The sequence below is a fragment of the Caretta caretta genome, chromosome 7, assembly GCF_965140235.1.
Source record: "Caretta caretta isolate rCarCar2 chromosome 7, rCarCar1.hap1, whole genome shotgun sequence".
Lineage (NCBI taxonomy): Eukaryota > Metazoa > Chordata > Testudines > Cheloniidae > Caretta > Caretta caretta.
The window spans coordinates 72,455,852-72,478,969 of record NC_134212.1 but is presented as its reverse complement, the minus strand read 5'-3'; the positions used below and the strand labels follow the sequence as shown (position 1 = coordinate 72,478,969).

At 40.9% G+C, this 23,118-nt stretch overlaps 1 protein-coding gene across 2 annotated transcripts in view; it reads left to right on the top strand.

Moving 5' to 3' along the window:
* Nucleotides 1–23,118, top strand: part of OGDHL (oxoglutarate dehydrogenase L) — a 109,040-nt gene that overhangs the window by 41,894 nt on the left and 44,028 nt on the right. For both annotated transcript variants that reach the window (XM_048858031.2, XM_048858030.2), the window contains exons 5-15: nt 270–385; nt 2,365–2,519; nt 7,970–8,116; nt 9,543–9,633; nt 10,162–10,341; nt 10,848–10,976; nt 11,345–11,524; nt 12,270–12,422; nt 14,010–14,112; nt 14,818–14,946; nt 19,857–20,007. In XM_048858031.2, the coding sequence (XP_048713988.1) occupies nt 270–385; nt 2,365–2,519; nt 7,970–8,116; nt 9,543–9,633; nt 10,162–10,341; nt 10,848–10,976; nt 11,345–11,524; nt 12,270–12,422; nt 14,010–14,112; nt 14,818–14,946; nt 19,857–20,007 (1,534 nt within the window). The remainder of the gene's footprint in view (nt 1–269; nt 386–2,364; nt 2,520–7,969; nt 8,117–9,542; nt 9,634–10,161; nt 10,342–10,847; nt 10,977–11,344; nt 11,525–12,269; nt 12,423–14,009; nt 14,113–14,817; nt 14,947–19,856; nt 20,008–23,118) is intronic.

Sequence of the window (23,118 nt, the reverse complement as noted above, 5' to 3'; positions counted from 1 at the left end):
ACTTGCTTGCGTAGCAGATACCGATCTAATAGATGAGATTTGCTCCTTCATCTGATAAACCTCTTGAAAACTCTGCCGATGTGCTTGTTAAATATGGGTTTCTCCAAGTGTGTGGTGTTCATTACAATCTGGCAATTCAAAATATTTTCCCTTTTCTCCAAAGGTAAGGTGTCTTATAGCAGCCTTAAACTTTCACTGTGTATTGTCTTGACCAGGACATACTGTCTGTTTAGCTTGTGCTTTTTGTCTCACCAATTGACACACTGTAGGGCTGTATGGGTTGCATGAATCTGACTTGGACAAGGTTTTTCGATTGCCTACAATCACCTTTATAGGAGGAGATGAGACTGCTCTTTCTTTACGAGAGATCATCAAGCGGCTGGAGGTCAGTGTGGTGATATATCTTGTGTAACTGGTTTCATCCAGATGGAAGTGAGCTGTTGTCCGTTTGTATATTATAAAATTGGTCCATTCCACTTCAGTTGACAATAGGACACATGAGGGAACTTCAGATGGCATTCAAGGTGACCCTAGAGCAGTGGTTCTCAACCTGCAGCCCAGTCAGCACAGAGCTGCAGCCCATGTGACATCCTCAGGGCCAAACAGGTAGTATTGGATGCAGCCCACATAACACATTGTGGGCCGGGTAAATAGGTTGAGAACCACTGCCCTAGAGTTTCTATAAATGGTAGAAGCTGTCGGGTCATCTTTCAAATGCCAGTGTAACGTAGGAGGTGGTGGTGGGCCATGCAGCACAATACTAACGTAGGCCCTATTCCTGCAAAGGGATCATGCTAGCTGATCGCTTTGCAGGATAAGGGCCCCTAAAACATTTCTTTGTGTTTTCTTTGGGTCTGTCACAGAGAAACTCCTTATAAGCCACTAGTTTCCATTCCATGCATTTCCTCAGGACGCATTGTGAGCTCAATCCTTCAGCCTTGACATCTGTGAGACTTCTTTTTTTTTTTTTCCTGGTGTAATGACTTTGGGATTGGGCCCTAAACTCATGACCACTCCAATACAGATTGGAAACAGCTTGTATGATAGTGGTTCTCCCCGCCCCCTCCCCCCCGCCCCGCATAGTTATATTTTTTTCCCCAATAGCCGATGTAATTATGCTGTATGAATTCAGTGAAACTGGAAGTGTTTAAGAGAATAATGTGGGAAGAACCCAAAATGAGACAGCAGATAGCATTAGAAATGTATCAGTACAATGCCTGATCTTGCTGGATGCTCCTTTGAAGTACTGAATGCTGTCACCACTGGCTCTTTAGCACTTTGCAGGATCGGACTCATAGCTCATACAGGGACACTGTAGGGGATCCATGATCATTTTCTACGTTGCAGACATAGAATGGATCTTTTAAAGTTGCTTTGTGCCTGACCGTATTATCTCCCTGCTATTTGCGTGGCAATTTTAAAAGTGCCAGGCTTTTAAAATCTATTTGCACATCACATACTCATGAAACGAAACATGCTATAAAAGGGAAAAAAAATTTAATTGCAGAAGTTTGGATTAGTTTTGTCAACATTATCACAATCAGACTCTCTTGTATATTTGGTTTGGTGCTTTTTTTACTGTAAGAATCTCTGTATTTGGTGCTCCTGTTAACTTCCTCTTATGTATAATATATCTTTCCAGTAAACATTTCCTCTAAAATAAATAATAGAAAACTTTTAAATACCCACAAAGGCAAACTAGAGTTACTTCCAAAATATGTTGATTTTGCCATTATCAAAGACAAAATTAGGTTACTTCCCCTACCCTCTCAATTTAGTTGGAAATCTGAAATGGATTCCTAGCCTTTTAAGAATTGCCAGCTATCAAACAATTTGCATGGGGCTTCATAAATGTCTTTTTACTGTCTTTTATTACTTGATTTCATTTGATAATTTTTTTAAAAAACCCTTTGGATAAATTCTGATAACCAATTTGAATTTTTTCCTGAAGCATCCAAAGCAATGACCGTGATCTGGCTACATTTTTTTTTTGTCAGTTAGATTAACTTCATCAATTAGTTTAGGGCATATATATTGACCTACTTTTAAATGATTATTACCAGTTGCGAGAAATCTTCCAGATTCCAAGTGTCTGAAATATTAGTTTCTGTGGGGAAAGTTTGTGGGGCTTGGGAATCCTAATCCAGGATTTAGTAAAAGAATTGAATTGCTTACATCCCCAAGAAAGAATTAATACAAAGGGAAGGGAAATCACATTTTAATACAGGGAATGATAACGGAATGGTGGTGGGAATGATAACAGAAATAAACTACTTGCTTTAGTTTTAGAATATCTGTCCTACTTCTCCCAATCCATGAACTCCCAAAGTTGTAAGTTTCTAGACTTCATGTTTTACCTCCCAGAATACATACTGTCAGCACATTGGACTGGAATTCATGTTCATCAATGATGTGGAGCAATGCCAGTGGATCCGACAGAAGTTTGAAACTCCTGGTGTCATGAAGTTTACAAATGAGGAAAAACGGACATTGTTGGCTAGGCTGGTGCGCTCCATGAGGTATGTTGGGGTTTGTCCAGCAACTTTTTGTTTTCTGTTTCTTTTGAGGGGAGGAAGGGATAGATCACATTCTTGGGTATTTCCATGGCTTTTGTGACACAGTTAGCAGCAGATTCACCGGTTTGTGTTGGAGGTTTGGGAGAATGTTTTAATAATCCAATCCATGTAAGTAGTTCATAGTTTCTGTCTGAAAAGAACTCTAAGTGGTTTTGAATGCTGTTGCTGAGCTTTCCCATTCAGTCTTACCTTCTAAAGTACCTAATTGTCCACGATACACTGTACTTTTCCCCCCTCTGGTGCCACAAAACTGAAAAAGCCATTGTAACTGGCCCTCTCAGAATTTCGCTGGTGTGAGGAGAATCCCCAGGTAGTGTGTAGAGTAGATGTGCTCCTCCTGTATTGGGCATAGATGGCATGGCCAGGTTATCCCTGCAACCAACTGATGCTGCACTACCAGAGTGGCCCCCTGGGGTCAGGACAACCAGACATAACTTAGCGTACTTCCCAGGCTTCAGAAAGCTGTACCAGGAGAGAACAGGATTTGGAAGCATAAAGGTGACTTAAATGCATGTCTGTTTCCCCTCTTCTAAGCTATGCCAAATGCAGCTGTACCATGGCACTCTGTCTGACCCACAGACTTCTTTTCATTTCCTGTCTGTTTAGTGACCTAAATTTTAAATAAGTTGAAGGAGGTGTCTAGTTCCCAGTGGACTGAAATCCGCATCTCAGTCACTACCCCCATTGGCACACATGTTGACTGTCTCTGTGACGAGGTCATAGAGTATGAAGGCCACCCTACCCTCTTGCGTGAGGAGTGAGGCTTGCTGCCCATTCTCTACACGATTATCCACAGGAAAGGACTTCGTTTCTCAGTGATGTTGATCTGGCGTCTTTGACAAACACTGCAGTCAGCACAAGATAGTGACACTGATTTAGAGAGTGATTAATGGGAATATGTTTCTTTACTAGATTCTTTCCCCTTCCCCACCCCAAAAAAAAAAAAAAAAAGAGAGAGAGGGAGAGGCAGTAGAAAGCTGTTACAAATGAAGTTCCAATAGAAGGTACTGATGTTTTTGTCACTGTGTGTGGTGTTCAGCAATATTTTTGGTTGGGGAGACGACAGTGCATCATTCTTGTCCAATTTTAAATTTTAATGAAACAGAAAGGAATTTTAGTCAGACACTTAATAGTCAAGTGAACATGGCATTTGAGTGATGGGTTGTTAAACAACTTGTCTGTATGACGTTTCCTCATTTATCTTCCTGATGCAGAAATTTGCATTACTTCTGGCTGTGGAGGGACCTGATTTTGACCAACAGGAAGGAGCCAAACGTCTTATCAAATTTTTTTTTTGTCTATGGGAAAATACAGAAAGAAGTACTTAGATGAATTACTGTCCCACCCAGCTGTGGACACAATTTCTACTGAAAGAGGTTGAAAGTGTTAAATCTATTGCTGTGCAAAATCTGCTTCATACTCATTGAGTTTGCAGCCTTATAGCTAATATCACTGTAGATTTTAAAATTCAGTTTTAATAATCTAACTTCTTCTCATTTGTGCTGTTTGTTTACTGGTAGATTTAGAAATGGCACCTAACTCAGTTTTTTATTTTAGAAAATATGTCCATTGCATATCTCTGGAGACTCTCACAAATGATAAACACAGGCAATGTTAGGCCCTGATTCTTCAATCTGATTCATGTGGCCAGACTCCAATGGCTGCACACCAGCTGGCAGGATCAAGGCCTTTCCAGGCATGTCTGTGTCTCTCCCTCCCTGCTTCTCATGTACAAGTCCTCATGGTGTTTAGTTTCACAGTCTGGCAGGGAGGATGTTTAAATCTAATGAAAGCTGCTACTTTAAAAAAAAAACAAAAACAAATCTGTGTGTTTGTGTAAAATACATTTTTGTGAAAGTTTAACCTGAATTTCAGCTAATTCAGGGACAATTTAGGTTATGAAAGTTTTGTTTTGCATATATATCTCCATATAATTTTTGACTGATTTTTTTTTTTCCTTTGGTGAAACTTTCACTTTAACAACCTTGGCCTGAATTAGCTGCCATACTCCCTTGAACAGTGTGATGGGACTACCAAAGCGAGCCCCGATTGTTTGGGAAGTTTCTGACTTGGCTTGTTTAAATATCCTGTGGACCTGGAGGTTACATCTAAGATGTCAGGCCCTAGGCAACATGTCCTTTTCTCTTCTTCAGAATATAGACTGGTCAAAATCTGATCAAAATGCTAATAGAACCATAGAACATCCTTGGTGGTGGTAACCAAGCCCTATGTTTCTTTAGATGTTACAGGCAGTCCTTCAGGTAAGGTACACTGATACCTCCTCGCTAGCCACATATGAGTATATTGCTCTCTTGAACCGCCACAAAGGCTTTGGTTTTCCAAATGCTATTTTAGAGTCCAAATGTTACCAGGGTAAAGGGAAGAGAAAGCTTTTGTTCTTTTGCTCATGTCCATTCCACGTTAGGTGTGTGCACACTGTGTGTGTACTGTGGCTGGAAATTTTTCCCTCAGTGGTATCCGTTGGGCTGTCTCTAGCTCCTTCTGGTGCTGCACGCTTATGAACCAGTATAAGGGGCACTGTTGGCCCTACACCCTCTCAGTTCCTTCTTACTGGCTGTGACAATTGCTGGAACTCCTCCTTTTGCTTTGGCAAGGCATTATTTAGTGGTTTCTCTTTAGCTTAATTTATTAGTCTTCTCACACAAGATGTCCATTTGGTTCCTTAAAGGATTAGAAAGACTTTACCCTCAAATTCATGAACCAGTTCTGCCGTGGGACCTAAACCTGGTCCTGTCAAGACTGATGGGCCCTCCCTTTGAACCACTATCATTGTGCCCTGTGCTATATCTCTCCTGGAAGGTCGCTTTCCTGGTGGAGTTACCTTGGCCAGAAGGGTCTCAGAAATTAGGGCCATTATGTCAGAACCACCGTACACCGTATCCTTCAAGGACAGGGTTCAACAGCGCTCCCACCTGGCGTTCCTTTCAAAGGTAATCTCGTGGTTCCATAGTAACCAGTCTATTTTCCTGCCAATTTTCTTCCCAAAACCGCTCAAGAATTCAGAGGAGTAGCATCTCCACTCATTGGATGTTAGACGTGCCCTAGCCTCCTACACTGAAAGGACCAAGCTGTTCCGTAAATCCACTCAGCTCTTCATGGCAATAGCAGATAGGATGAAAGGCCTACCAGTTTCAGCCTAGAGAATCTCATCTTGGATAACTTCCTGTATTCATGGATGGTACAAGCAGGTAGGTGTCCCACCTTCTGCCATCTTAACTGCCTACTCGATGAGAACTCAGGCCTCATCATCACGGTTTCTGGCCCAGGTCCCGATCCAAGACATCTGCAGAGCAGCGACCTGGTTGTCAGTGCATGCCTTCTCCTCCCACTATGCCATCACCCAGCAGGCTTGAGATGATGCCAGGTTTGGGAGAGCAGTATTGGAATCCTCATGTCCATGAACTCCAAGCCCCCTTCCTTAGGTACCGCTTGAAAGTCACATAATGTGGAATGGACAGGAGCAATCACGCGAAGAAGAAAAAAAAGGTTACTAACCTTTACGTAACTACTGTTCTTTGAGATGTGTTGCTCCTGTCCATTCCACAACCCACCGCCTGCCTCTCTGTCTGAGTTAGCCAGCAAGAAGGAACTGAGAGGGTGAAGGGCCAGCCATGGCCCTTATACCAGCACATAAGCATGCAGCACCAGAGGATGCTAAAGCCAGCCCAACAGATACCACTGAGAGAAATTTCTGGTGACAGTGCATGCAGTGCGCACACACTTAACATGGAGTGGACATGAGCAACACATCTCAGAGAACAGCAGTTATGGAAAGATTAGTAACCATTTTTTCCATATTCCCATGTGTGGATGGAGGGAGGCAGGAAGAATGGGAGGTTGTGAGGAGACCCTTTTAATGTTACCAATTTGTGACTGTTCTATCACATGCAAGGCTTTAATACATGGTGAACACAATTTATCAGCCTTGTCCACCTACTGCCTGCCTGCTCGTGAATATTTCTGACTTTTGTTTGGTAAGGACACTAGTTTAACCAGCTATTTCTAAACATATGTAACCAGAATCTCCCTCCCCCGGCCCAACATGTCCCAAGTGTAAGATGTCACTTTGAAATGTTGAAAATGCTTCCAAAGTCAGTGGCAATGTGCTCTGGTAAATACACTTCCTAACTGGAGGGAGGGAAAGAGTTACACTGTGCAGTACTGGGTTAACATCAAACCCCCAAAGGATGGAAAATCGCAGATACAGCTGCCATTTTAATTCACCCCATTGTCTAGAGGACTTATGCTCTCAAGGAGCCAGACCTTCAGCTTTTCGTAAATGGATGTGGTTCCATTGATTTCAAGGTGCTATCAAATTTACATCAATTCAGGATCTGTCCATTGTTCTTAAAGTTCTGCACTGCCTTAGATCCAAACTGTTGGGTCAGCTTAGGAGAGTTTTCTGGCAACATTCCATTTCACTGCTGTTATGGCTTTTAAGTTTTAGATCATAAGGGGGGTAATCTTCAGCATTATACTTGGAGCTGAGTATTAATGGACATTGTGACATTATCAGGCCTTGCATTACACTGATGATGTAACCACTAACGTTATTTCATGAAGATTTATTTTTCTTTGTGTTCAATATCTTTAGGCTTTATAAATGACCCTTTCAGCATTTGTTAAAAGCCACTTTAACTGTGTGCAGTGCCTCTGGCCCTAACCCATTAAAAGACGGAACAACATAGAACTGTCAGTAAAGGACAGATTTTATGTCTGTAGTTACTGATTCCTGAGACACAGATTCCAGTGTAGCGGCTCCTGGCAAATTACCAACTATTACATCACTTAGTCTGTGGAGCTGTGCCACTGAATAGGGTTTCCAAGATTTCTCCTGGAATTACGTGTTTTCTGCTGCAAGTTTTTACGCTGCCATTTCCCTTAATTGTTTACTCACTGTTATTTCCAGAAGATATGGGATTCTCTTTTGTCTCCTCTTGGATCTGCAGGGTGGCTTACTCTTTTGACATTCTGCCTGCATGTGAGGCTTTCCCTATTGTAGTCAGTAGGAACTTTCTGCATGTAAGGACAGCAAACTAGAAAATTTTTGCCATAATTTCTATGCTTTGATTTTGTTCATCATAATATTGTCCAGGTGTCAGAATCAATTCACAAAGTGCTGGTGAGAACTTTTAAAGGTGGGCAGTAGGGCAGGCAAGAGATAAATCTTTCCTCTTGTATGGACTTATTTTTCCCCAATAAAATTCATGCTCTGAGAAATATGAGTATGTATTGAGAAGTCTTCTCTAAAAGTCTTCTTCTCAGTGGGCATCTTATGTTACTTCTCCAAATGCCCTTCAGTTGATTTAAAAAAAAATCACCATCTGATGCATTTCCTTAACTTATTGCTTTTCTCTCCCTCTTTTGGCAAGATTTGAAGACTTCCTTGCCCGCAAGTGGTCCTCAGAGAAGCGCTTTGGTTTAGAAGGGTGTGAAGTAATGATTCCTGCTCTTAAAACCATCATTGACAAATCTAGCGAAATGGGAGTTGAATATTTAATAATGGGGATGCCTCACAGGTAACTGTTCATTTAAAATAAAGGCAAATAATGATGGACTCATTTGCACAGTGTGGTATACACTGCTTTAGGTTTCTGGCCCCTTTTAGAGACTGGGAATGTGATGTTATAAGGGAGGTTGGTAAAACAGGTTAGTTATCCCAACTAAAAGATATATTGAGTATCAATATCAGAGTCCTAAGGGAGCTATCTCTCAGTGAGGGGCTAAAACTTTCATCATGGGAGACTAGTCAAGGACCTGCTTTGAAATAGGAAGTGAGTCTGGCAGGCATTACACTTCATTCCCCACTGTGGAGAGCTTGGAATTGAGAGGATGTACCAATTTCCCACATCTTTATCTATACTCTGGAAGGCAGTGCCAGGAATGGGGACACTATTGACGAATAATATCTTAAACAGGAAGGAGCAGAGTCATTTTAAAAAGGGGAAATAAACATCCTTATATTTAAAAAGTGCGATGCACATTTGCTTGTGGGATTTCTCTTTGGTTTCCAGGTTTCAATCTGCTACAGGTGGCAATAGAATCAACTTTGAAAACACTTTAGTATTTGGAACATGGCTGCTGAGTCACTAATTCTTGTTGAAAGGGTAGTCAGTTTTCTCATAGGTGGGAAAAAGGGGTCCTTATAATTCAGGGAACCTTAAAAGAAGGGATAGGAAAAAATAGTAAACAATATATTATATTCATCATAGTAGGAGAAAGGGTTCATAACCATTCCATGCTCTTTTCTCATAACCTTGTACTAGGAGCTACTTTTCATACTCACAGAATGTTATATTAACTTCACAAAACTGTGGGGTTTTTTAGCTTAAAATTTTTAAATACAAAAATCAAGAAATGTAAAATGAAGGAGCTGTACTGTGATAGCAATAAGCCACTCCAGGGGGTCCTTAGTTGGGTACTGGTGCATTTTTTTTTGGCCTTCTGCCCAGTTGATGAACAGCCCACTGTAGCTTATTGCTATAACCATTCATTAAAATATATTTTCAAAGGATCATATCCTGCCTGCACTTGGATGTGCATGAGAGTAGCTGTACATATATATCCAAAGGCAAAATATGATGCCCCCCCAAACAGCCAAAATAAGTAAAACTTCCCCAGTCTCTCATCTGTGATAATTGTCAAGTAACTGGTCTAGATAATAGCACTCTACTGATGGCATGTTAGGGTTGTGATAGAAACTCACAAAAGAAAAATCTCTAGCTTGTGGTTAAATACCTAGGCACTATGGAGTGCCAATGGTGATGCAGTAGGGACACTCTGGGATGGGTGGGTATGGGTGTGTGTGTGTGTGTGTGTGTGGGAGGGGTGGGGAGTGATTGGAGGATTAAGGGACAGTATTTGTAGATGTTTAAAATACATTTTTTTTAAATTTCCAAAATTGTTTGGTAAGATTTCATCAAAGAACTTTCTGTTGTTGTTTAGAGGTAGGTTGAATGTACTGGCCAATGTCATCCGAAAGGAATTGGAGCAGATCTTCTGTCAGTTTGATCCAAAACTTGATGCAGCTGATGAGGTAACATGCAACTTTATTACTGATAGAGAATAAGTACTGAATTGTTCTGGATGTTCTTGTCCATGTAAATACGCAGTATTAGGAACTATTAAAGTTCATAATTTTGTTTTGTTAAGTGATCGGAATCAATGGGGTTCACTGATAACTTTATTCTTTATGAAACACTATAGCACATCTTTCAAATGCAGAAAGATTCCTAGTCATTAACTCTAAACAGTGAATTCAATTCACCGGGTATCTCTCTAACATAGTTTGTTTTAGCTCCAACCATCTTCCTCTATTTTGTACAGAGACAAGCATGTTGTCTGTGCTTAGTTAATATGAAGTGTTGTGTTCTGACACCGAGGTATTAAAACAGAAACAAATGTTTTAAAATTTGAAATTATTTTCAATAAAAATACCATGCAGGGTGACACGTAACAACTAGCCAGATTCATTTTTCAGTATGAAGTGTAGATTTTAAATGTTGAATTGGAAGTAGTTTATATGGCTGGTGTACATGAACCTTGACTGTCTTTTGTGTGTTAGGGGTCTGGGGATGTAAAATATCATTTGGGAATGTACCATGAAAGGATCAACCGAGCAACAAATAAGAACATCACTCTGTCGCTTGTGGCTAACCCATCTCATTTGGAAGCAGTAAACCCTGTTGTTCAGGGGAAGACCAAAGCTGAGCAGTTTTACAGAGGAGATACAGAGGGGAAAAAGGTAAAATTACAAGCATGCTAGGATAACTTTTGCTGGTGTGTGTATGTGTAAGTTTTTCTAATAGCCCAGTTTACCAAAGTTTTGAGCTCTAGAAGTGGGAGGTACTTCAAGACACTGAAACATTTCTTTGTGTAATTGGATATGTTGACCTTTGAACTAAACTAGTAATTTTAAATTAGCACAGGGTAATGCTTCCTAATTCTCTGACTGATTACCAGGTTGATTAACTTAGTTCCTGAACTTGGAAACCTCAGAGAGGTTGTAACTTTCACTCAATTGGGAATCAAGCAAAGCAGTCTGAATGTGGACAAGCATACATGTTATGATTTCTTATATTTTTTTTTTATTTGAATTGTGGTCCTTCCTAGGAATCCCAGCCGTAGACCAGGGGCCTATGGGGCTGGCCATTGTAAAAATACATAACAAAAAGTTCATGCCCCCTAGGAACTGACAATTACACTTTTATCTGATGCTTTTTTTTTTTTTTCATTCCTCCCTTATCTTAGGTCATGTCCATACTACTACATGGAGATGCTGCCTTTGCTGGACAGGGAGTGGTTTATGAAACCTTTCATCTCAGTGACCTCCCATCATACACCACAAATGGCACTATTCATGTTGTGGTCAATAACCAGGTGAAAAACAGAATTTCTTAAGCAATTTGGGTCTGATGACTTCCCATATATTCCTTTTGTTTTATTCTTGTCATGATAGATTGTATATACCAGCCCTCTTTCATTGACTAGAATGATTATACCCTGAAAATGTTCAGCACATTTGGCTGTGCTCAGCATAGGAGACACGGATTTTGTGGGATCCAAATAAGTAGATAAAAATGATGCATTATGTTAGATGAATTAAAGAAGAAATTACCTTCCAAAGTGAAAAGCCTATAATTACTGTCATGTAAAAACTAGGTATTAAACTAAGATTTCAGGCATTTAAAAGAAAAGCAAAAAAAACCCTTTTCTCACACGTTAATGGAAGCTTGTTTTTTTCTTAGATTGGCTTCACTACAGATCCCCGAATGGCCCGCTCGTCTCCATACCCTACAGATGTTGCCCGTGTGGTCAACGCACCCATATTCCATGTGAATGCTGATGACCCTGAAGCAGTGATGTATGTGTGCAATGTAGCTGCAGAATGGAGAAACACATTCAATAAAGATGTGGTTGTAGATTTAGTAAGTACTGGGTTAATTTTAACTCTTCACTTTGCATATTTTATGCTAGTCTTTTAAAATAAGTCAGTAACGTCAAATATGTTAATATGGGTTCATAAACATTGCTGTGCTCATTGCATTTATTGGCTTGAATGCTACTGTTAAGTAGTTTTCCCTGCCTTACATTATTACTTGTATTATTGTACTGCCTAGAGCAGGGTTCTCAACCTTTCTTTCTGAACCCCACTCTCTCCAACATGCTGTAAAAACTCTGTGGCCTACGTGTGTCACAACTGTTTTTCTGCATATAAAAGTCAGCCCCAGCGTTAGGGGATAGCAAGCGGGGCAATTGTCTGGGGTCCCGGGGCAATTGTCTGGGGTCCCAGGCCACAGGGGCCCCCGCGAAACTCAGTTGTTCAGGCTTCAGTTCCAGGTGGTGCAGCTCAGGGCTTCAGGTGGTGATGCTCCAGGGCTTCACCCTGCTTGGTGGACCTCCCGAAACCTGTTCGTGGTCCCCCGGGGTCTGTGGACCCTCAGTTGAGAACCGCTGGCCTAGAGGACCCAACCAGAACCGGAGCCCCATTGTGCTAGATGCTGTACCCAAAATAAGAGTTAGCTCTTACCCCAAAGAGAATTATGTTGATTTTAATGTCTCTTTGAGCAAGAACTTTAATGCCTTAAGTTCATAAATCTCTAGAAAGCAGGAAATGTTAGAGAATAGTTTCATGTCGCTCGTTATTGACAGATATGAATCTTCCCTGTGTAGGTTTGTTACCGAAGGAGAGGCCACAATGAAATGGATGAACCCATGTTCACCCAGCCCTTGATGTACAAGCAGATTCACAAGCAGGTGCCAGTGTTGAAGAAGTATGCTGACAAACTGATTGCAGATGGGACTGTAACACTGCAGGAGTTTGAGGTACAGTATTCAGCAGAGGTAGAAGGCCATTTGTGATGCTGTTTGCAGAAGGAAGTGACTGCATGCTGTTTCCTTAACTACTTTTTGCTTCACTACTTTGTTGCCTTCATTCTATTCCTTTTTCTGACTGTCTTTTGTTTTGTTTTACATAAAATAGAAAATAGTACTACTGGAGAAATGTGTGGCAGGAGATGAACTTAAATTTCATTGCTTACCTCACATAAGGCTTAAAGATGGAAAAAAATGGAGGATTGTCTCTAACTGGTGAAGCTGAGACACTTGTGTTGATCTGCTATGTACATAGCTACTATCAACCAAGGAGGACTGGAATGTTGTGTAATAATTAAAATAATACATGGTACCTAGAAAAACAGGTTCTCCTCAGTTCTTAGACTGATACAGTGATAAGGTAGGGCTGTTAAGGCTGTTAATATTGGCTATGTCAGTGCTTCAGCAGCCTTTGAAAAATCGCAAATTAGTATGATTTAAAGAGCCTAAGTGGAGGGGAGATACATGGAATCAAACTCATCTCCCTGCCTTGGATCTGTGGGAACACCAATTCAGAGGTGTCTGAATATTCGTGATTATATCTACAGCATCTCTAATCATGGGAGCTTCTTGTTGGAGCATCTTATGTAATTGACAATTGTAGGCAATATGCTGATGTTTACTCAGAATAGGATAACAAACTGATTAGTTTTGTGCCTCAGTTGTATTGAACCTGTTGTGCTCAGAGTTCAAAGAGATAAGTCTGAACTACCACATAAAAATTAAATCTGCAGATTTTACTATATTGGTTATTCATATTAAACTGGCTAACTCTTTATATTGTACTTCTATACTTGTGAAAGTGGACGTAGCAGTAGCAGCACTGTAAAACAAGGCATTGCAAGGGGAGACTGTTCCAACTTTTTAGGAACATAGGATTCTAGATTGAACCAAAGATCACTAAGTCTGGTATCCTGCTTCAGGCAAGAACCGTGCCTAATAGTTAATGAGATGGCCCAGATCCACAAAGGTGTTTAGGCTTTTAACTTCCACTGAAATTAATGGAGGTTAGGAGCCGAAATACCTTTGTGGCTCTGAGCCATTCTGCCCACAGTACCCAAATAATGCACCTAGACAGTTATACAGCTAAGCTACATAGGGTGCGTGGGGAATTCCTTCCTGATCACTGTAGTGACGCTGAAAGCCAGTTGGATAACCTTAATCTTCATATGTATGGCAACAAATTACGTGTTTTGTTCTGATGCTGACGTGGAATACCACTTGCTATTCTAGTGTTGGATCTTTCATCAGCAGAATCTGCCCAAAGAACCAAACAGCAGGGTGGTTTTGTTTTAAGAAACGGACAAATGTGTTTTAAGAGGTTTTGAGCTGAGCAAAACTCCAGTAGCTCCACTGAGATTAGTGGAATTACTCTGGGTTTACCCTGGCGTAACTGAGATAAAAAACTGGAATTTTGTATGCTGTAATGTGGATGTTTTTATCGCTTTGGAATGGTATGCACTTTCTGTAAGCAGTATGTCAATTTTGGGTTTTTTTTAATCTCTAACTCCTTTTATATGGAAACTTGTTGTTCTATAGGAAGAAATTGCAAAGTATGATAAAATCTGTGAAGAAGCTTATACTAGGTCTAAAGATAAGAAAATTCTACACATTAAGCACTGGCTTGATTCACCTTGGCCTGGTAAGTATCCTTCAAATACCCTAATGCCAGTGAGACTGGTTGGTGCCATTTGTGCTTTCCTTTTGAACCAAAATCCTGCCACCTTTATTGAACCCTTTGTTAGGCACCACATCCTTCTGAAGTGAAGGATTTTGTTCTTGGTTTGTATATGCTAGCAGAACGAAAGGATGCCAAAACTGTTTGGCAGAGGTGCAATTGTCAGTACAGCTTTAGCAATGGATGTGGCAAAAGCAAGACTTTATCACTTGGAAAACCGATTTTTTTCAGTCTCCTATTAACAGAGAAGTGATTTATCTGTAATGTTACCTGCCTTTATTGCTTCAGAGAGAAATTCCACCTCTGTGGACCTCTATTTTCAGGCCTTAAGCAGGTCTGAAATGGTGCATGTGTCTTGTGCTGGCTAGCTCTCTGCACATGTTTTGAATTTCACTCTCAATCAGAGAAAGTAAAACAGCAAATGAAAGAGGCATCTTGTGTGTGTGAGGTCAAGAATTGTTCCGTATAGGGCCTGGAAATAATCTGTTCCCTAATTTAAAAGGTGTGGAAATGGCTCTTGGCTGTTGAAAACAGAAGGACATTTTAAGAGTGTTTCTTTTAACAGTAAAATTCTTATGTTTTTATTTTTATTGCAGATAGAGTAACTGTTCTCTTAATAATTAGAAGCCTCTATTCATCCAGAATGCCTTATAAAATTTCTCCTTCCAGGGTTTTTTAATTTGGATGGAGAACCAAAGAGCATGACTTGTCCTCCAACAGGCATCCCAGAAGACATGCTGAACCACATTGGCAATGGAGCTAGCTCTGTGCCCCTCGAGGGTTTCAAAATACATGGAGGTCAGCTGGATTCTCTGCTATATCAGACATTGCTTTCTTTGTCCTTTCTTTGTTTGTTTCTACACATCAGTCGCAGGGTAGTTGCTCTTCTGAGGTACTTTGGTAAAGGGGAGGAAAGAGCTGGTGATCTGCCTTCACAATTCACATATGCCACCTTACTGACAGGTGGGAAGGTGACAGTGAACATACTACTGAACTATTCTCCATCAAGAATTTAATATTCTTTTATCATAGCACCTCTCTCCTAACCTTATTAAAGTAAATTCCTTTTCTCTGTGGTCTTATAATGTGGAGGGAAGTGAGAACATCTTTGTAACATGCAGCTGGCATGTTACAAAGAAGGTAAGACTGTAACTACCCAGACTAATCAAGGCATCTGTTCTTTTTCGGATGTGCAATTCATGGCATGTATGTCTTCACTTGTGCAGATGGACACATGCTTGTATTCTTTAATACATAGTATGAAAAGATGTCTGTACTACAAGTACAAATCTAACTTGCTTCCTGAAATGGGAGTTCTAGGTCTGAGCATGTTTTTAAAATACTAAAGGCAGTTATGATTGTGGAGACCACTCCTTATGATGCTTTCCTTGTGGGATAAATAATTTCCTCTCCATACAAGGACTCAGCTTAGTCTTTTAGTGGTTTTGTTCAATATCTTAATTAATGATCTGGAGGATGGTGTGGATTGCACCCTCAGCAAGTTTGCAGATGACACTAAACTGGGAGGAGAGGTAGATATGCTGGTGGGTAGGGATAGGATACAGAGGGACCTAGACAAATTAGAGGATTGGGCCAAAAGAAATCTGATGAAGTTCAACAAGGACAAGTGTAGAGTCCTGCAGTTAGGACTGAAGAATATAGCACATGCACCGCTATAGACTAGGGACTGAGTGGCTGGGCAGCAGTTCTGCAGAAAGGGACCTAGGGGTTACAGTGGATGAGAAGCTGGATATGAGTCAACAGTGTGTCCTTGTTGCCAAGAAGGCTAATGACATTTTGGGCTGTATAAGTAGGGGCATTGCCAGCAGATCGAGGGACGTGATCATTCCCCTCTATTCAACATTGGTGAGGCCTCATCTGGAGTACTGTGTCCAGTTTTGGGCCCCACACTACAAGAAAGATGTGGAAAAATTGGAAAGAGTCCAGCGGAGGGCAACAAAAATGATTAGGGGGCTGGAGCACATGACTTATGAGGAGAGGCTGAGGGAACTGGGATTGTTTATTCAGCTGAAGAGAAGAATGAGGGGGGATTTGATAGCTGCTTTCAACTACCTGAAAGGGGGTTCCAAAGAGGATGGATCTAGACTGTTCTCAGTGGTAGCAGATGACAGAACAAGGAGTAATGGTCTCAAGTTGCGGCGAGGGAGGTTTAGGTTGTATATTAGGAAAAACTTTTTCACTAGGAGGGTGGGAAAGCACTGAAATGGGTTTCCTTGGGAGATGGTGGAATCTCCTTCCTTAGAGGTTTTTAAGGTCAGGCTTGACAAAGCCCTGGCTGGGGTAATTTAGTTGGGGATTAGTCCTCGTTTGAGCAGGGGGTTGGACTAGATGACCTCCTGAAGTGCCTTCCAACCTTGATATTCTATATTCTAGTCAAACAATACTGTTTGTTTCAAGAAATCATTTTCTAGTAAAACCACATGGCATATCTTTGTACTGTGCTTGGTGTGAGGAAGTTTGGTCAAACTTTCTTTCAGCTTGTCGGCAGACATGACACATGTAGTCCAGTGACTACATTAAGTCTTGCTACTGAGAGTCAAGTGCTTTCTGAAAAAAAAAAAACTTAACCCTTAGCATCAAGGGGCTTAATTCTGAACTAGTAACGCTACCATGATTAAAAGTTAAACATTAAATGATTAACTTTTAATCATGTTTAATGTTTAAACAATTAAAAATTAAAAGTTAGCTAAGTGGGAAGTGGTCTGCACTAGCATGCCAAGGTCTGAGCATAATTTCTTTCTCCCTGCGCTGGTGGAATCTGAAGGCACTAGAGAGGCAGTATGCTCAGCCTGTGGGGAAGAATGGAACCACCTGACACAATAACCCCCACTCACCTTGTCCATATCAGGTGAAGGACGGTCACCTGGGTGTGAGGGCTGTTCTTCAGCATAGGATCCTCCCTAGAGAATCTTCTTCCCCTCTGTAACCACTCTTCAAAAAATTAAATGTCAATATACATCCGGAAACCTCTCAATGTCAGCAGCTGCAATAGGACCTTCTGTGTGTACTTTTCCTTCAAGAGTATTAAACATAGCAAGCAGTGGTAAGGGGATCCTTAATTATGTTAGCATGTTTATTGAACCAATTACTGTATTAACTTTAAAAATCTGGTGTGCATTTGTGCAAGAGGTACTGGATTGCTGTGACACTTTGATTAGTTTTAATATTACTGGAAGAATAATTTTAGGTGTGGATTGTACACATTCTAATTAAACACCGCTTTCTATTTCTCTGTGGAGTGGCATTCCTCTAAGACTATCTGTATACTGTGACAGGTTTCCGAGTAGCAGCCATGTTAATCTGTATTCGGAAAAAGAAAAGGAGTACTTGTGGCACCTTAGAGACTAACCAATTTATTTGAGCATAAGCTTTCGTGAGCTACAGTTCACTTCATCGGATGCATTCAGACCAGTGCATCCGGTGAAGTGAGCTGTAGCTCACGAAAGCTTATGCTCAAATAAATGTGTTAGTCTCTAAGGTGCCACAAGTACTCCTTTTCTTTTTGTGTATACTATGAGTGTTACTTCCCCTGCTCATATACTGAGCTTTTAGTCTGGATGTAGCCTTAGGCAGTAGTACTCTAACTCTGGTCTGCAGAACTCTTTCAGGTGGTTCAAAAGGCCACCAGAATAGATGGAGAAGGAAAGGGATTGGGGAGTTGGAATGGGAGGTGCTCCGTGAAGATGTGTTAGTGCTTTTTGTCCAGAGCAAAAGCCACTGCTTAGATTGTCTGTAGTCAATGGCCAGTCTGTATTCTGCCTTGCACATATTGATAGAACTTTACTGTGCAAATCTCCAACTGGGGATCCAGGTTGAGGAATGAACCTCCCCCAAGTGCCCCATTATAGTGTACTAATCGTAAACCACCAGATGAGCTGTTTAAGATTTGAAGTAATTTTTGGTGACTGAATCTTGAGTTTATTGGTTAGGAGTGTTTTATGCGATTAAAATTCCTAAAACGACGTTATGGCAGTGCTTTCAATTAAACATCTTCAGTGTTTGTGTTCAAGTGGCATTTAATTAGCATAAATAATTTGTCTAAGTCGAACTACAGTTACCCATCAGGAGGAAGATTCTGATAGTACACTGTAGCAGTCAGTCCTCAAATACATTTTCAATAATCCTTTGCTATGTTTAACATTCAGATTTCTTGTAAAATCCACATCAGTACAATTTGGGTCACTTGGTGAGAAGGCATGTTATATTTGTTTGTACTGCATCAATATTGTGCTTTACAGAGCGGTCTCAAGACAAGAACCCTCTGCAAAGAGATGACTGTGTAAAAAAACAATCAGTGTACTAATTAGAGACATGGGTTGGAAAGTTAGAAAGGTATGTATTTGAGTGGTGAAATAGAGCACCTGATTATCTGGAGAAGGGAACATTGTTTGTTAGGGAGGTTATTGGCATTTTGGAAAAGTATGATTTGAAGGAAGAGAGAGTTGCAAACTGCTTGACTGAGTGTGTAAAGGGGGTTTCAGGTGAATGGGGCTTCCTGGAGGACAACTTGGAGACGAGGACGTGGTGAAGGGAGTAGTTAGTTAGGTAACCTGGGCATGGACAAGGGTCAGAACAGAGTGGAAGCAGAAGCTAAATGTACATAACTTAGAAGATCAGGATGAGTGTTGAGAAGCTAGTGAAGGAATGTGAAATGGGGCTGGAAAAGGTTGGGTAAATGGAAAGTGTAGATGGATGTTTTGGACAGATTCAAAGCAGGCTAAAGAGGAAAGAATCAAGGGGCTGAAGGTGAGAAGGTTGTGGTGATTGAAATTAGATGTATCAAGGGCAAGGGTTTTTGCGGTAGGAATGGGGAGAAGCAGAGAGAAGGATTTTGGAGGTGTTGCAAAGGGGGCAAATGGCAGGGTTTAGTAACGGTATCAATATGGAGGCAGAAATAGAGAACAGAGTAAAATATGACACGCAGTTTGCGAGGCTTGTATTCTCACAATTTGATTTACACTGACATAAGGAGTTTTCAGTTTTGTTCTCTGTGAAAGTCAGTGAGGGTGCACCTTGTGCTTTATTTATTTATTTATTTATTTACTTACTTACTTAAAATTTCTGTGCAATTGTAAAGAATGAAGAAATTACAAGATCTTCCCTGTGGAAAACAGCTGGTGCATAAACCATATGCTAACTGAAAATCCATATCTATTTCAAATTAAACAAAAGTCCATATTGAGCCAGGTCTAGTAGTGTAAAATACAAAAACTGAACCAACCCCTGTCTGCTAATTTCAATCTTCTACAAAATAGAACCAAATCTATTTAAAAAATCCTTTTGTATTGCTGCACAATGATCTTCCTGGTAAACTCTGTATCTCACCTTATTTCCAATCACTAAACCGTGATATAAATAACTGTTGTAGTTTAATATTAATCAACTGTTGGTTCTGTCAGATATTGTCTAGCTATTTCTAGCCCTCTCTTCTTGATCTGTATCTTAAGCATGGTTGTGTGTTCTTGGATATACTAGGATCTGTGTGTGTTTGTTGTTTTTTTTAACTTGTGCTGCTGCTGGTTTGGATTTGCCAAGTACAGTGGGTCAGCATATAACTGTGGGAGTAACCATTCAAACTTGATACTCTTCCCTGGCTCAGCCTCTGCTTTCTGAGAGATGTGAATTTAATATGCATGTGAAACATTTATGAACTAGCCTCTTTAATTCCCAACTGTTACCCCATATAGGGCTTTCTCGGATCTTGAAAGGCCGATTGGAAATGACCAAGAACAGAGTGGTTGACTGGGCCTTGGGAGAATACATGGCTTTTGGATCTTTGCTAAAAGAAGGGATCCATGTTCGACTGAGTGGGCAGGATGTGGAAAGGGGCACTTTTAGGTGAGTACCAAGTTGGCTGCTGCCAAATACCAGTGGATGAAAAACTGCATGCAAATACAACTAGGGGTTCTCTTATGGATTATGATACTCTGGAAGGAATTATAGGCTTACAGTAACTGATTACATATGCATTTTGTGTGCTGTGTGTGTGTATCAATCAGGTGTCTGTATGTTTTATATACTTAAAGATAACTTCCATAGGATGGAAGGATATAAAATTAGCAGCAAATGAATACTTGTTTTTATTAATGTTTAATAATAGTAATTGTTGTTTAACCTTTATATTGAGGTAGTGCCCAGAGGACTTGTTTAGATCTGGGGCTCCATTGTGCTAGGTGCTGTTAAACTTGTATGAGGAGACAGTCCTTTCCCTGAAGAGTTTAAATCAAAGACAAGTTACATACCAAGGGGGAGGGGAGGGGAATGGATACAACTCAGTATATACAACTTTTATGTATATATGTATTTTTGTAACTAAAGACATGTCAGCTATCCTCGCACACCCCCACCACCAAATTAACCATCAGTAACTGGCTAATTTCTTATAGCTGTTACAGCAGAGGTAAGAAGTAAAGTGGGGTTTGACTGTGGAGAGCTTGCTGGCTGTGGTGGTGCAGGGTGTTTGTGTATTTAGGACATTGTGGAAGAAGGCACTGATAATTATAGGGAAAACTGACAAACAGAGGAGGCTGTGATTTGGGATTTGGTGGAGGGAGAGAGGCCAGGAGAATGGAAATGTAGATTGGGGGAGTACTTGACATGATTTTAGTTGCTCTCCCCAAGGACATAAAAGGCAGAGCAGGCTCAGCCATCCTTCAATTCCTTCTTACTGCCTATGGCAGCATGACAGAACCCCTGTGGTGTCCACTCTCTCCCATACTGTGCTAGTGTTGGTCAGAACTATAGTTATGTAGTTTGGCAAGTATGTGGTTTATATAGTTAGTCACCCATTAGCAAAAATATATATACAATAGGCTGTCAAGCGATTAAAAAAAATAATCATGGTTAATCACACTGTTTAAACAACCATAGAATACCATTTATTTAAATATTTTTGGATGTTTTTTACATTTTCAAATATGTTGATTTCAATTACAACACAGAACACAAAGAGTACAGTGCTCACTTTGTTTATTTTTGATTACATATATTTGCTATAAAAACAAAAGAAATAGTAGTTTTCAATTCATCTCATACAAGTACTGTAATACAATCTCTTTGTCATGAAAGTTGAACTCACAAATGTAGAATTATGTACAAAAAATAACTGCTTTCAAAAATAAAACAATGTAAAACTTTATAGAGTCTACAAGTCCACTCAGTCCTACTTCTTGTTCAGTCAGTCACTGAGACAAACAAGTTAGTTTACATTTGCAGGAGACCATGCTGCCCACTTCTTGTTTACAATGTCACCTGAAAGTGAGAACAGGTGTTCACATGGCACTGTTGTAGCCTGCAGCACAAGATATTTATGTGCCTGTTGTGTTACAGATTCATATGCCCCTTCAGCCACCATTCTAAAGGACATGCGTCTATGCTAATGTGGGGTTCCGCTCTCCAAAGCAGTGCGGACCAACACACATTCACATTTATTATGTGAGTCAGAAGCCACCAGCAGAAGACTGATTTTTCTTTTTTGGTGGTTCGGGTTTTGTAGTTTCCGCATCAGTGTGTTGCTCTTTTAAGACTTCTGAAAGCATGCTCCACACTTTGTGTCTCTCAGATTTTGGAAGTCACTTCAGATTCTTAAGCCTAGGTCAAGTGCTGCAGCTATCTTTAGAAATCTCACGTTGGTACCTTTGTGTTTTGTCAAATCTGCAATGACAGTGTTCTTAAAACAAACATGTGCTGGGTCATCATCCAAGACTAATATAATGTGAAATATATGGCAGAATGCGGGTAAAACAGAGCAGGAGACTTACTATCCTTCCGCAAGGAGTTCAGTCACAAATTTAATTAACGCATTGTTTTTTTAACGAGCGTCATCAGCATGGAAACATGTCCTCTGGAATGGTGGCCGACACATGAAGGGGCATACGATGTTTAGCATAACTGGCATGTAAATGCCTTGCAATGCCAGCTATAAAAGTGCCATGCGCATGCCTGTTCTCACTTTCAGGTGACATTGTAAATAAGAAGTGGGCAGCATTATCTCCCAGAAATGTAAGCAAACTTTTCTGTCTTAAGGCACATCTACGCTGGCAAAGTTACAGCGTCAGCAGTTACAGCGCTGCTCAGAGAGCTCAGAAGGAAAACCGCTGTTGTGTGTTCACACGGACAGCTGCTTGTGCAATAGCGTGTTCATACTTGCGGCACTTGCAGCGCTATTTGGAGCGGTGCAGTCTAGGCAGCTGTCCCACAGAGCACCTCTTTCTCTTTTGCCGCTAAGACTTGTGGGAAGGCAGAGAGGGTTGCGGGGCATTCTGGGTCCAATACCCCATGATGCATTGCTTCGCATCCAAGCAAACCCTGTGCTTCCGTCCACATTTGGCGCCATCTTTCAACAATTTGTGTACTGCGCGCCCTGTCTCTTTCCGGCTGCAGGAATGGATCGTGAACTGCTGACCAGTATGCTGCTCACTCTGACCAACACGTCACGAGTGGCATTGGAGTTATTCCTTAAACTACAAAGTCAAGAGGAGTGCGACATTTATCTCACCACGCATAGTAGCTACGACACGAGATTGCTTGTGGCATTCATGGAGGTGCTGACCACGGAGGAACACTGCTTTTGGACTCGGGAAACAAGCACTGAGTGGTGGGATCACATCGTGATGAATGTCTGGGTTGACGAGCAATGGCTGCAGAATTTTCGCGTGAGGAAAGCCACATTCCTGGGACAGTGTGATGAGCTTGTTCAAGTCGTGCGATGCAAGGACATGAGAATGAGAGCTGCTCTGTCATTGGAGAAGCACGTGGCGATTGCATTGTGGAAGCTGACTACTTCAGCCTGCTACCGGTCGGTCGCTTAACCAGTTGGGACTGGGAAAGTCGACCGTTGGACTCATGCTGATGGAAGTGTGCAGGGCCATTAATTGCATCCTGCTCCAAAAGACCGTGACTCTGGGCAACGTGTGTGAGACTGTGGATGGCTTTGCACAAATGGGCTTC